The following is a 13,103-nucleotide window of genomic DNA, read 5'->3' on the forward strand; positions in this document are numbered from 1 at the left end:
ACCCTCAATATTCCAGAGTGCTGGGAGGCCGGAGCCGGAGCGATTCCCAGACCACAATAAAATAAACCAGTTCTTAGATCACCGTGGCAAGGAGATAGGTATTCGAAAACATGCCTTGTTTTGGAAGGAGCGTTACCGGAGCTCGATTTAAGTCAGCATGAAGCCGCTGTGGTGTGGAGCTGGATGATGGAACATTCATCACCAGCAAGTATCCATTCTATGCCGTTGGGTTTGCACATCAAAGGTCCGATCAGATAGATGAAATACTGCAAGAATTCCGTGGTCAGGTTTATCTTCCATGCGCTTGGCCTCGTTACGATATCAGCCCCAAGGAACAGGATGTCGCTATCATTGAACCTGGGTCCACGGCCCTCCAGATCATCCAGGAATTGGGCACTCTTACGAAATCATTGGCACACTGATACTCGTACACTCTTTGGCATCATGCACCACGGGTTCCCAAATATGTTTATGATATGTGGTTCGCAGTCGCCTGGTGAGTAGTGCAATATGCCTACTTGTATCGATATCCAGGTGGATAGTGAATATAATCCGGAAAATGGAGAGTTAGAATATCATTTATCTCCGTCCCAAAGCTGAGTCAGTGGGGAAATGGAATGCAAAAATTCACGAAATCTATAATGAAGAGTTCTATTCTTCCTCTATAGCCAGTTACGCAAGTGCGGGAAAGCCACTATTTTATGGCGGCGGGGTGGCTCAATATTCTAAAGAGCTTATGAATTGAACTGCATTCTGGGATATTTTCGAACTTGTTTAAGGGGTTATCACGATATCAAACCAGCTAACCTCCAAGCCGCATAAAAGCCTGGTGGGCTTACCAGGGGCAGAAAAGGTGGTTGATTGATTATGTTACAGTTATAACTTACTTTGGGAGGGTCGGGGAGTTTGTTCGTGCGCATCTATGATTTCACGTTAAATGGTCAGAGTACGCTATCAGGAGCATATATTGTGATGGATGAGTCGAGGGATTAAATAGGATTTCCAGGAAATGCTACTATTTACACCGTACTCAACTGCTGCTGATCAATTCAACTTATGTAATACATCCAACCTGACATGAAGAATTAACAGAGTGACTGGAGTTCTTTATGTTTTTTCTTCGGAGTACTAGCAGCATGAATCTCAATCTAGCCCTCGCTAGAAGTCAAGTAAAGGCCCCAAGTTCCAGTAAACCGAAGCTAGCATGTTTCACTTCGCCCTCAATGCTACGATGACCGGCAATGACACCATCTGCTCCACCGGTAATCTCGTCCATAGCCCGAACAGGGTAAGATGAACCGACTAGCGACGCTAGCAAGCCTAGCGGATGCAACGATGCAGAATAAGCCTTCCGACTTTCCATTTCTCCGCCTCTCCTGCCAATTATTATCGTCATCAGTCCGCCATGAGGCCATCCAAGCTTCGCAGACGGGCTTGGTTGTAGACAAGCTTCCTACGCGCTCCGACGGTCGTCCGTCGGAAGTCCTAGGCCTACAGAGGATAGGACGACCTTAAAAAGGCCACTGTTGGGTTTCTACAGATTGAAAGCGACCGTAAAAAACATCTAGAAGGTTCGCGTATATTATGTATCTTCTCACGGCAATTTTGGTCATGCTGGCCCCCAACGCTTGGGGACTCGAAAGCCCTCATCGCAAGGCCCTTCGACCGGCTCGTCAGCCGGCAAATCTTGCTCCTAGGGCGCTTTCGATTGACGATGGCGTCGAGTATAAACACCTCAACAATAAAACCCAGAGTAAGTTTGAGTACCTCCCTAAATCTGCCTTGCTCCGGTCTCACATATGAGGTAGGATTCCTTGTCAACGGCACTGGGATCCCCGAAGTGGATTTTGATGTCGGTGAATCTTACGCCGGCCTCCTTCCCAATACGCCCTCGGGCAATTCTAGTCTTTTCTTCTGGTTCTTCCCTTCCCAGAACCCGAAGGCCACGGATGAGGTATGCCCCGTGTTTTTCTTCAGCTGGTCCTCTGAACCGTAAGCGGTGGGTGCTGACGGGGTAGATCACCATCTGGCTAAACGGCGGCCCCGGATGCAGCTCTTTGGATGGTCTGTTGCAAGAGAATGGCCCATTTCTCTGGCAGTCGGGCACCTACAAGCCCCTTCGTAACCCCTATTCCTGGACCAATCTGACCAATGTGGTGTACGTGGACCAACCGGCCGGCACCGGATTCTCCCCCGGTCCATCGACGGTGCAGAACGAGGAGGGCGTCGCATTCCAGTTCAAAAGCTGGTTCAAGCACTTCTCCGACACCTTTGGTCTGCATGGTCGAAAGGTCTATTTGACCGGCGAGAGCTACGCGGGACAGTATATCCCGTATATCGCGTCGGCCATGCTGGATGAGGAAGACGAGAAGTACTACAATGTAAAAGGGATCCAGATAAACGATCCGTCCATCAATGATGATGCAGTCATGATATATGGTATGCCCCGTGAACAATTTCTATATTTACAGTCGAATGGCTGACTCTAGCCAGCTCCCGCCGTCCGCCACTTCAACCACTATGCCAACCTCTTCGCGCTGAATGACAGCTTCGTTGAAGATATCAACTCTCGCGCCGAGCGATGCGGTTACAACCAATTCCTCGATGAAGCCCTTACTTATCCGCCTCCCAAGGACTTTCCGAAGGTCCCGGACCCCTACCGCGGGGACTGTGCGATTTGGGATGACATAGTGGCCGCGGCGTACGACGTAAACCCATGCTTCAACTTCTACCACATCACCGACTTCTGCCCGTACCTCTGGAACGAGATGGGGTTTCCATCGTTGGCCGGACCCCCCAACAACTACTTCAACCGCTCCGACGTTCAGGCGGCTCTCCACGTTCCCCATACTGATTACTCCGTCTGCGGCGGCAGCACCATCTTCCCTAACGGCGATCTGTCGCTTCCTAGCGCTCTAGGACCACTACCGGGCGTCATTGAGCGCACGAACAACACGATCATCGGCCACGGCTGGCTCGACTATCTTTTGTTCTTGAATGGCTCCCTTGCGACGATTCAGAACATGACTTGGAACGGCGCGCAAGGCTTTCAGAAGTCTCCCGTGGAACCGCTGTACGTGCCTTACCATGCCGGTCTGGCGGACCTACCCAACGGCAACGTGCCCGAGCCGTTTATCTGGGACGCCGGGGCCGGATACTTAGGAACGGCACACACGGAGCGTGGATTGACCTTCAGCACCGTCTATCTGGCGGGTCATGGTGAGTCCCCCTTCCTTCTCATGCTTAACCTCCTAAATGCTAACAACAATATAGAAATTCCTCAATATACCCCCGGCGCGGCGTATCGCCAGTTGGAATTCTTGCTCGGCCGCATTGACAGTCTGCAGGATCAGACCGGGTATACGGCGTAGCATAAGTAGGTTACGTATCATCGATGTCGATGTCGCAAGTCGATAGCAAGTTTGTCCCTCGTTATGGCCATCAAAAAGGGGATCTCGTCATCATACAGAAGAGACGCCCGGTCACTTTGGCAGCATTCTAAGAGAAAAGGGGCGAGTCGGTCAGCCTCGGCTGATCGGTTCGCGAAGTCTAAACGAATACCTAGACCTCGCCAAACGCGGGTTTGGGTTGGGTTTTTAATTTCTTTACCCGCCCACGGGCAACCCACCGCGGGTTTTGACCTTGATGAACCCGCCCATGGGTGCTTGGCGGGTACCCGCGGGTTACCCAAAAACCCCAAAAATATGCATAAATCGTGGATAAGCCTGATTAGTTACATGTCGTAATTTTGGTAATTTATTTCTGTTATGCTTTTGGGTGGGTGTTATATTGAAACAATGTATACTGTTAATTTAAAAATATATATTATCTTTCACATGAAGATCATTATATTCATTATATTTTTTCTGCATCTTAAGGGAGTAGAGGCCACATTGATAAGGTTATAAAAAGTTATAAATTCAAATCTTTGTGAGTTGTCTTAGAATTATTATATCAAATTTGATGAATTAAATCGGCGATTTGCGCCTTCTCAGTGTCCTCTCGATTTCGTATTCTTGGGTTGGGTTGGATTGGGTTAGGTTTTGGGTACCTGCGGGTTTTACGCGACTCAGGAATTGATAGATCCAATGCACGACGCGATTCGAACAAAATCCACATTTAGACACTCAAAATGCAAAAAATCTTTTTCAAAATCGACAGCCTATCCCTTCAGCATGGCATCTTCTTTTTCATCATCGCGATCAATACATCAGGCTTTCAGTTTTCTATTTTCCATTGAGCCGTTCTCGAACGTTTTCTTGGATTCGGACATTCAATCTTCTGTAAGAGAATGAGCCCATTCTGTTTGTCTCTGAATATTGCGAATATACCTACATAAATATTAAGATAGACTGCAATCTTTCAATGGATTTTGCAAGGGTTATGATATAATCGCCCGAAGACCCCCGGCGACATTCAAACATGTGGGATCTCAGTAAAAAAAAAAATGGATTTCGTACGAGTCGCATCTAGAGAGAGACTTCCTTGAATGATGGAAGAAAACGGAGTACGATCAAAAGTTGAACGAAGACGGCCAATCTCAGATTAAATGGTCCACCGAATTGCGTCACGCTAATGTGTGGAAACATTTTGATCAGGTGGCTGAAATTGATTCTGGATGTCTTCGAGTCATTTGTTAGATTTGTTTCACTGTGTTTGATTATCCGCAGTATAAAAGGAATGGGACAAGCGCCATGAGTAGATATAAAAAGTCTAATACTTGTCGCAAAGGAAAGAAAAAAAGATTTCATCAATCACTGATTTCGGATTCGTTGCAAAACCAGTTCACAAGAGAGTCACTCAGTGCTCACAGGGTAACAGCAATCCAATTTGAAGAGCAGCTTTTGAAAACAATTATCTGTCTTCATTTGCCTTTTCAGACGGTGGAGAATCCGGTATTTTAGAAGCTGCTTAGTCTCCTATATTCTGATTTTGGGGAATTGGAACTCCCGTCAGCGAAGATCCTGCGGAGACAGCTCCGGAATGCAGTTATTTATCAATAGGACTCACAGTTGCAAGATCTGCCTAACGATGTCAAGGTTTCTTTCGTTTTGGATTGTTGGACCAGTCCATTTCAACAGGCGTTTATGGCAATCACAGTTTATTTCATCGATAAAGATTGGAATTATAGGAAAATGCTCTTTGGTTTTGAACCGTTGCACGGTCCTCACACAGGCAACAATCTGAGTGATGTTTTACATCAATTATTGGAGGAACGCAAACTCCTGAATCGTATTTTTAGCGTTATTACAGATAACGCTACTAACAATAACATTATAATATAAACATTGCAAGAAAAACTAATCTCTATTGGCGCAATTAACTTCAGAGAATCGATAGTGCGGGTTTTTTATATGGTTTATGTGATCCAGCTTTGCTTGAAACAACTCTTGAAACATATTAAAGCAATATTTAAGAATAAAGAGATAAAGCTTTTTGATCTGATATCCAAGTGAATGGATTGAAGGATTCGGTCAATCATGAAAATGTGGCTCATACATTAACAAAAATGAGCCAAGATGTTCATGATTTGTTCGTCAATATAATGGGAGCACTGATAAAATTAGATTCGGTTCTTTGCGGTCTTTGTCAACGCAAGTCCACAACGGCGAGATGCGTTTTTATGTTTTCAATCAAACGATGTTCGGCTTTTTTCGTTGCATGATGTCCAAACATGTTGGAATTTAATGTTCTTGATGCTTCGCCGAGCACGCTGGTTAAGGAATATAATTGACAAATACTGCAGCGATCATGAATACTCGCAGTTCAAGATTACTGATGTCGAATGGAGACAAATTGACTATTTAGTTTATTTGATCAAACTGTTCTTTCAGTTTACTATGGCTCTGATGAAGACCAGAGATGTCACAATCCATAATGTCTTTCTTGTGTACAGGAAGCTGCTGGAATATATTGAACGGTTGAATCGAAAATTGAAGAAAAAGGCAACATCCTGGAAGAAAGACATGTATGGCGCGTTGCTTGTTGTTAGATAGAAGCTGAGAGAGTATTATGAAAAGATCTATCGCGATCATGGTTTTCTCTATGGCATCGGAACATTACTCGTTCTTCAATATAAGCTGAGTGCTTTCGATGATCGAAAGTATTCCATTTGCCACGAAGATACGTCAAAAAGGTACTGTGAATATTTGAAAACATTTTTCACACAGTATCAGTAACAGAATCTCGAGTTACTATTTCGTACGGTGCAGCGCTTTTCCATTTCGCATAACACGGAGTTTGATCGGCTGCTTGAACCATCTGACGCATCGATGTTTCACGAAAGGATAGAATATGACGAAGTGGACTGATATCTTAGAGAAAATACAAACAATTAACACATTATATCGGAACAATTAACTGACCTTAAATAACGAATGTTTTTGTATCATCGTGATTGTATTGAAAGGAACATGAGTGCGAGTTTCCAGTGCTTTCTTGACTCGCATAAGATTTGCTTTCGGTCTCGGTCATCAGCATGGGTGTAAAAAGGCTCTTCAATAGTGCATGAGATATTTGTCATTATTGTCGAAGATCTTTTCATGAAGAGATTATTCAAGATTTGATGATGTATATGTGCTCAGAAAAGCTCACATTAAAGAAACAGCAATTGATCTGTCTGAAGAAACTGTTGGAGAGTGATAGTCAAGAGATATTTGAAGAGGATGAAGCGTTGAAAGCAATTGAAAAGAATGCAGCGCTGATTAGCAATGATGAGGAGATTGAAGAGAGTGAGAATGTCAAGGGTAGTTTTGAGATAGAAGAGTCATATCAAATGGAGTGTATGTTGATAAAGACTGGCCGGAGTTCCATGCACAGTTAGACTCACGATCTTGATCAAGAAGAAGGAAGTATGGAGGAAGAGATAGTTAAATACAACGAAACAAATTTATTTCTGTCTTCAATTACGCAATTGGATGATAGAAGCCAAAAAAGATCTTTTGATTGGTTAACAATACCTTCAAGTAGACTGCGAGATTATGAGGTTTATTAGTCTTTGTAATTAGTCAATCTTAATTTTTTTTAGACCATCATATTCTTCCAAATCTATTCAGCCGTAGATTAATAACTAGATACACAATTGATACCATTAGATAATTGAAAGTTACTGCATAATTTAATGTAAAATGATAAGTCAACCTTTTTTGCTTTTTTGGGTAATCGCGGGTACCCATTTGGGTCTTGGGTTGGGTTCCCCAGATGACAACCCGCCCACGGGTTTGCTGACTAAGACCCAACCCGACCCGTGGGCTGGGTTTTCGTGGGCGGGTTTGGGCAGTGGGCGGGTTTTGGCGAGGCCTACGAATACCGTACCTGATCACCTGACTAGACCTCTTCAAGTCCCATGGGACTAGGTCAAGTCTAGTCCCAAGTCCCAGTGCACTCCACTCCCGTGGGAGTACCGAGCATTTCTAGTCCCTCCCATGGGAGTGGAGCATACTCCCACGGGGATTCCCCAATTCCCCGCCAAGGCCTCAATTTTGCATAACTAACCAAATTAGTATGGATAAATTCGCTGACTACTTACTTTATATTACTGTTATTCACACCTGTTCTGGTCAACAATGTTATTTATATTAAATCCTATCCAAAATCTGGATAAAACCTTTCCAAGTTTCCCTGTATAGGATCCGTCTCTTATAAGGATATACGTTCTACGTAGGCTGCGGCAGCATCCGCGAAAATCCAAATCCGCTCCGCATCCGCTCCGCAGATTGCGGATATGGATATGATTCTGACATCCAACTATCCGCGCGGATTGGATGCGGATTTAGGCTTCAAAAAGTTGAATATCCGCGGATATCCAGCGGATTTGAAAACAATACAAATATGTCAAGTCTCGTGATCTGATTCGACATACACATCTTATGCAGATTTCAAGATAATATTCTGTATGACCCGCGTTATGTATTATTGAATTAATTACATATTCGTGATACAAATATTATTTCTAATAATATATCGCATTAATTCACTCTTCAACTGCTCCATTCAGCATATTATATAGTTATACTATGGCTTGCCTATCTCGAATCCGTCTGATAGTCATGACTTCTTCCGAATCCTTCCTGTCCGGGTCTGTGTACCATTGAATGCCGTTTCTTCGAACAGAGCACTATTTTCCAGATCTAAACTATTTATCGACCGCTTTGAGAAGCGAAAGATTGCCAGTTCATCTATATTATTATCAGAAATCTTTTGTTAATCCTTCTTTTGTAATTCTTTTTGACATCCTTCCTCTTTACTGTCACTAATCGATTCTATAAACTCAAGTGATGATGGAGATAGACGGCTCTGATCAAGCATAGCAGCTTTATTAAATAAGAAATATTCCTTAATCATCTCAACCTCTGCCTGTTTCAGCTCAAATTTAGATAAAAAGTGATAAAACATTAGATCCTTGATTGTGTCTGGTTTCAGCTGCCCATGGCGATAATGACAGATATCACGAGTACAATTGAATAAACGCTCTACTCCTGTTTCACTGGCAGGAATTGAGAGAATATCTCGTGCAATTCTGGTAAGCACTGGGAATTCCTGTTCATGTTCTTTCCAGTAAACACGTGGATTTCCTTTATTGAGCCCTAATTTTTTATTAGATGCAGTAAACAGATTAAATCAATAAGTAGTTTATCTTTCGATAGATATCGTGTAATCTCATCTTGTTGGCCATCAAATTCGTCGGTAGAGAGTGTACTTTGTTGTGAATCACAAAGCATTGCAAGTTCTTCATTTTCTATATCATTAATCTTCTTTGAGATATCTGGTTGGTGAGCTTCTCTCTGAGCTTGTTTCTGATAAGCTATAAATTCATTTTGAAATGTGTCTTGATACTGCTTCATGAAATCAACCTCATCATTTTTCCAATCCTCATTATCAAAGTATTGTAGCTTCTTTGATGGGTATAGGATTGTTGTCAATGCACAGATTGTATCATATGTATTATTATCAGTTTCATTGTAATATTTAAAGAGCTTTTTCTGTGCCAGTTAAAGTGCCTGAAGTATGCTTTTCTTCCAGTATACACGTTTATTCCTTAACTTCTTTTCAGCCTCTTCCAGGTGGGTAAAGAGTCTGTTATAGATGCTAAAGATGTGGTATATTGTGCAGTTTTTAGTTTTTGATAAAACATTGGTAAAGTCAAAGAAAGGTTTGGTAATTAATAGAAGATATTCAATTTGGCGCCATTCCTCATTATTAAGCTTAAACTGGATATATTGGTTTGTAGTGCAATACTCATCAAGGTAAGATTGAAGCTTCCGTGCACGGGAAAGCATTAAGAAAGTTGAGTTCCAGCGTGTGCGTACATCTTGAATTGGAACAATCTTTGGCTCCTTTTTTTGTAATCTTAGGAATGTCTCACGGCGCTGTGGGCTTGCATTGATAAATACAGCAATCTTTCGGACCTGTAATAGTGATTAGTTAAATTCATTAGAAGGGAATCGAATTAAAGAAACCTTTTTAAGGGTAATTACGATTGAACGAGCAGAACATTTTGTCTGTAGATTGAAATTTTGTTCATTTGATCACTCTGATTCGGCTTCATTATTTTTGGGTACGGTCTTTAGCTTTTCAAGAAGCTCTTGTAGACAAAGCTGAATCACATGAGCAATACAGGGTATTCGAAAGACAGAGGTATCACATTGGAGAAGGGACTGGACTGTTTTTTAGATATCATTCATCATGATATTGTTGTTTGTAGTATTATCAGTTGTGATTGATAACACTCGGTCGGCAATTCTGTGGTATTGTAGAATTTGAATAACAGTATTACTTAGATTACTGTCAATATGTGATCCGTGAAGATGCTCAAACCCAAGTAATACTTTATGATAGTTCCAATCTTGATCAATGAAATACTCAGTGATTGCCATAAATGCTTGTTTAAATGGAAACGTTCAGCAATTAAACGCAATTGAAATTCGGCATTCATTTAGCAATTTATTGAGTATCTCTCGTTGCTGGACTTTCACTGATGTATTAAGAAATCGTTGTATTGTCCGGGCAGAGAGAATATTGAGTTTTGATTCCGCGATTTGAAAATAATTAAAAAGACTTCGGAAACTAGCATATTCAATGATCCGAAATGGAAGCCGGGCAGTAGTTATGAATTCAAGAATCTTTTGTTGAAAGATCGACTGATCGAATGAAGAAGATATCTGCGCATGCGGCTAACGATATGTGAAGTAAAAGTAAGGTTTATTAGTTTAGAGAACTTAAATCAGAGAAAAAGACAAATCATATTCTGTAAAAGTTGATCAATGCTCTGTTTCTTTGAGTCCGAAGGCTTCGCATATATAATGCTTTTCAAATGTATCTTCATTGGAGATGTCTCTGTCCGACGATGACTTGGATAAACAAGAACAGTTTGGCAGCGCTTACATATTATCTTAGGCTCACCAGTCTTTTCATGTGCGACTTGATCAAAGCAATCCCAAATATTAGATGTCTTTTGTTTATTTTGCCATTGAATTGACTTCTGTAAGTCTTCTTTTTCACTAAATTCTGTCTTTAGTCATTATTCAACAAAACTCTTCCGGAAGCTCTCCATATTAGGATCAATTAGATTGTTGTTAAAGAGGATCCAATGCTTTTGGAGATGCTTGTCGACACGATGAAGTGATTCTGGGGCACGAACAGTAAAACGAGATCGTATAGATGAGAGAGAGTGTTCAGAAAAGGAAGTTATAGTTTGACCTGCTTGACTTGAAAAGTCAAGGAAGTCATCTGATTGTAGGATATCTGGATCAAGAAAAGACTCAGCATGTTGAGATACTGGATATTGATTTTCTGAGTATTGGAATCGAGGCATAGTGATAAGGTAAGGGAGGAAGTAAGATATAGAGTATAACTGGAGAAATAGAAAAGGCAGAATTCGAATACTTATTGAAATGACCAGGGTAAAAAGATCTGGGGGATGTTCAACTATTAGATGTAGCTTGCGCGATCGTGATCTGAATGCGACTAGAATATAAAATATTGATATATCACATTCCCCATTTGAGTATAGATAATGACCAATAAGATAGTCGAGCAAGATATTCTATCTAGGCCTCTGATTGGATTAGAAGATTTATTACGTTCCTATGCCGATATTTGTTGGATGTCTGTTGGATGTCTGTTGGATATCTGTTGGATATCTGTTGGATATTTGTTGGATATCTGTTGGATATCCGCGGATATCCAACTATTATCCACATTTGAGCAAATTCAAAATCACCAAGTCCAACAATTTCAATAAATATACCATGTTCTCACTATATTTTTATATTGTAATCTACTAATAAAATTGCATTTCCTAATTCTTTAAGCTCTAAAGATTCTATATCTAGGAATATTTAGTTTGATTATAGTAAATTTGGCGTAATGTCTTTTTATGATCTTCTTCCATAGAATCTTCACTAATGTTCACTCACCAAAATATACATTTTTCATAGCAACCAAAATAACAACAATCATCACACCGATAAATCAAAAATACAACCACCCAGTATATCGTTTGGGAGTTAAAATATCACATATAGCTAAGAGAATATAATCTCTTCTTGAATTTATTTATATTTCATATTATTTCCACTGGTTGATCACATAAGATGGTAATTCTACCACAAATAACCATGACATACCGATACATCTGTAATCTGACGGGAAAACGATTGCTTGGTCAGCTGTATTAGGATCACATGAAGTGCTAAAATAAGTTAAATTAGCGAAATTTATGCTAGTGCGGATAATAATTGGATTTCGCGGACATCCGTTGGATGTCCGTGGATATCCAACAGTTGGATGCGGATGTTGAAGTGGTATCCAACATCCGCAATCTGCGGATGCGGATATGACTTTGACATCCAACGGAGCGGATTTGCCGCAGCCTAGTTCTACGTGATTTATAAGAATTTAATATGTTTTTAGGTGGTTGAGGACTAAAAGATGTAAATTACACTGAGTACTTAGGTAAATATATATATTTCTTACAGAGTAAGTACAGCTGTGTATACCAGAATCTCTTAAACTATAATGATATCTTGATCTTGATAATAATCCTTATATTTTTAGTACTAAAGTTGAGTATTTATTCTCTATTCTTGAAATAGTCTTCTTTTAGGCGCTTTTATTCAATGTGGGAGAGATAAATCTCTATATAAAAGTTATAGTGGATGAAAAACTTCCATGTAAAATCAGCGGGGGGCGGCGAAGACCCCCAAAAATCATGGATTGGGAATTGGCCATTAGTCCCATGGGGATTGTACCGGGACTGATGGGGATTGTACTGGGACTAATGGGGATTCCCCATGGGACTAAAGAGAATTATCCAATCAGCGCTGAGCTTGTAGAGGCCCCTCTCTTCTTTTATGATATATCAACTTTTGCTTATTATTTACTAAACGGGCCTAATTCATGGCCTGAAAAGATTATCACGCGTTGTAAAAGTTGAATGTAAGTTCTCTACACTCTCTTTTTATCGCATAACTTGATATCATGGATCAATTTAGCCAATCCTCTGACACTGGCCCCTCAAATTACTACAAGGATCATCTTGACAGTCTTTCATATATTCCATCAGATCCTCTACAACCCTTTACATCTGATCTCAACTATAGTCAAGCAACAACAATAAATACTTCAGCTCCGCCATCTGAATTTCTTCAGCCAATATCAGGCCCTGATATCCTCCGACGCGTTAGTCCCGATCGAAAAAAGGTTTATATACTTTATGAAGCCATGTCAAAGGAACAATTTATCTCTTGGTGGCTGCAAACACAATATGCAACTGTGGAAGGGAAAGATAAAAGAGTTCACTGGAATGCGAAGCATACTTCAGATGTATGGAGCTATTTTGACCAAGTAGCCCATCAGCTTACTGGTGAAACAAAGGTTATGTGTCAAAGATGTGGAAAAGTCCTTCCCCATCCACATGATAAAGGAGATGGAACAAATTCTATGAAACGCCATCTTGGATCAAATTCATGTCAGAGGATTGCTGGTGATCGGTTGAAGCAGCAAGATATTCAACAATCACTTGATTCTATGGTATTTTTATTCTATTTAATGTGTTAAGACTTATATACTAAGCTCCTCTGGAAAATAGGCACATCTTAGTC

General features: G+C 41.0%; 1 protein-coding gene across 1 annotated transcript; it reads left to right on the top strand.

The window, feature by feature from the left end:
• Positions 1-1,611: 1,611 nt before the first annotated feature.
• On the top strand, positions 1,612-3,371 carry cpdS (putative serine carboxypeptidase (CpdS); the record flags this gene model as incomplete). Its single annotated transcript, XM_046088667.1, has 5 exons — positions 1,612-1,753; positions 1,809-1,954; positions 2,019-2,439; positions 2,494-3,219; positions 3,274-3,371. The coding sequence occupies 5 exons, from the start codon at positions 1,612-1,614 to the stop codon at positions 3,369-3,371; spliced, it is 1,533 nt and encodes a 510-aa protein (XP_045944637.1).
• Between the last annotated feature and the right edge of the window lie 9,732 nt (positions 3,372-13,103).

This window comes from Aspergillus melleus, assembly GCF_016097325.1.
Source record: "Aspergillus melleus strain CBS 546.65 chromosome Unknown contig4, whole genome shotgun sequence".
Taxonomy (NCBI): domain Eukaryota; kingdom Fungi; phylum Ascomycota; class Eurotiomycetes; order Eurotiales; family Aspergillaceae; genus Aspergillus; species Aspergillus melleus.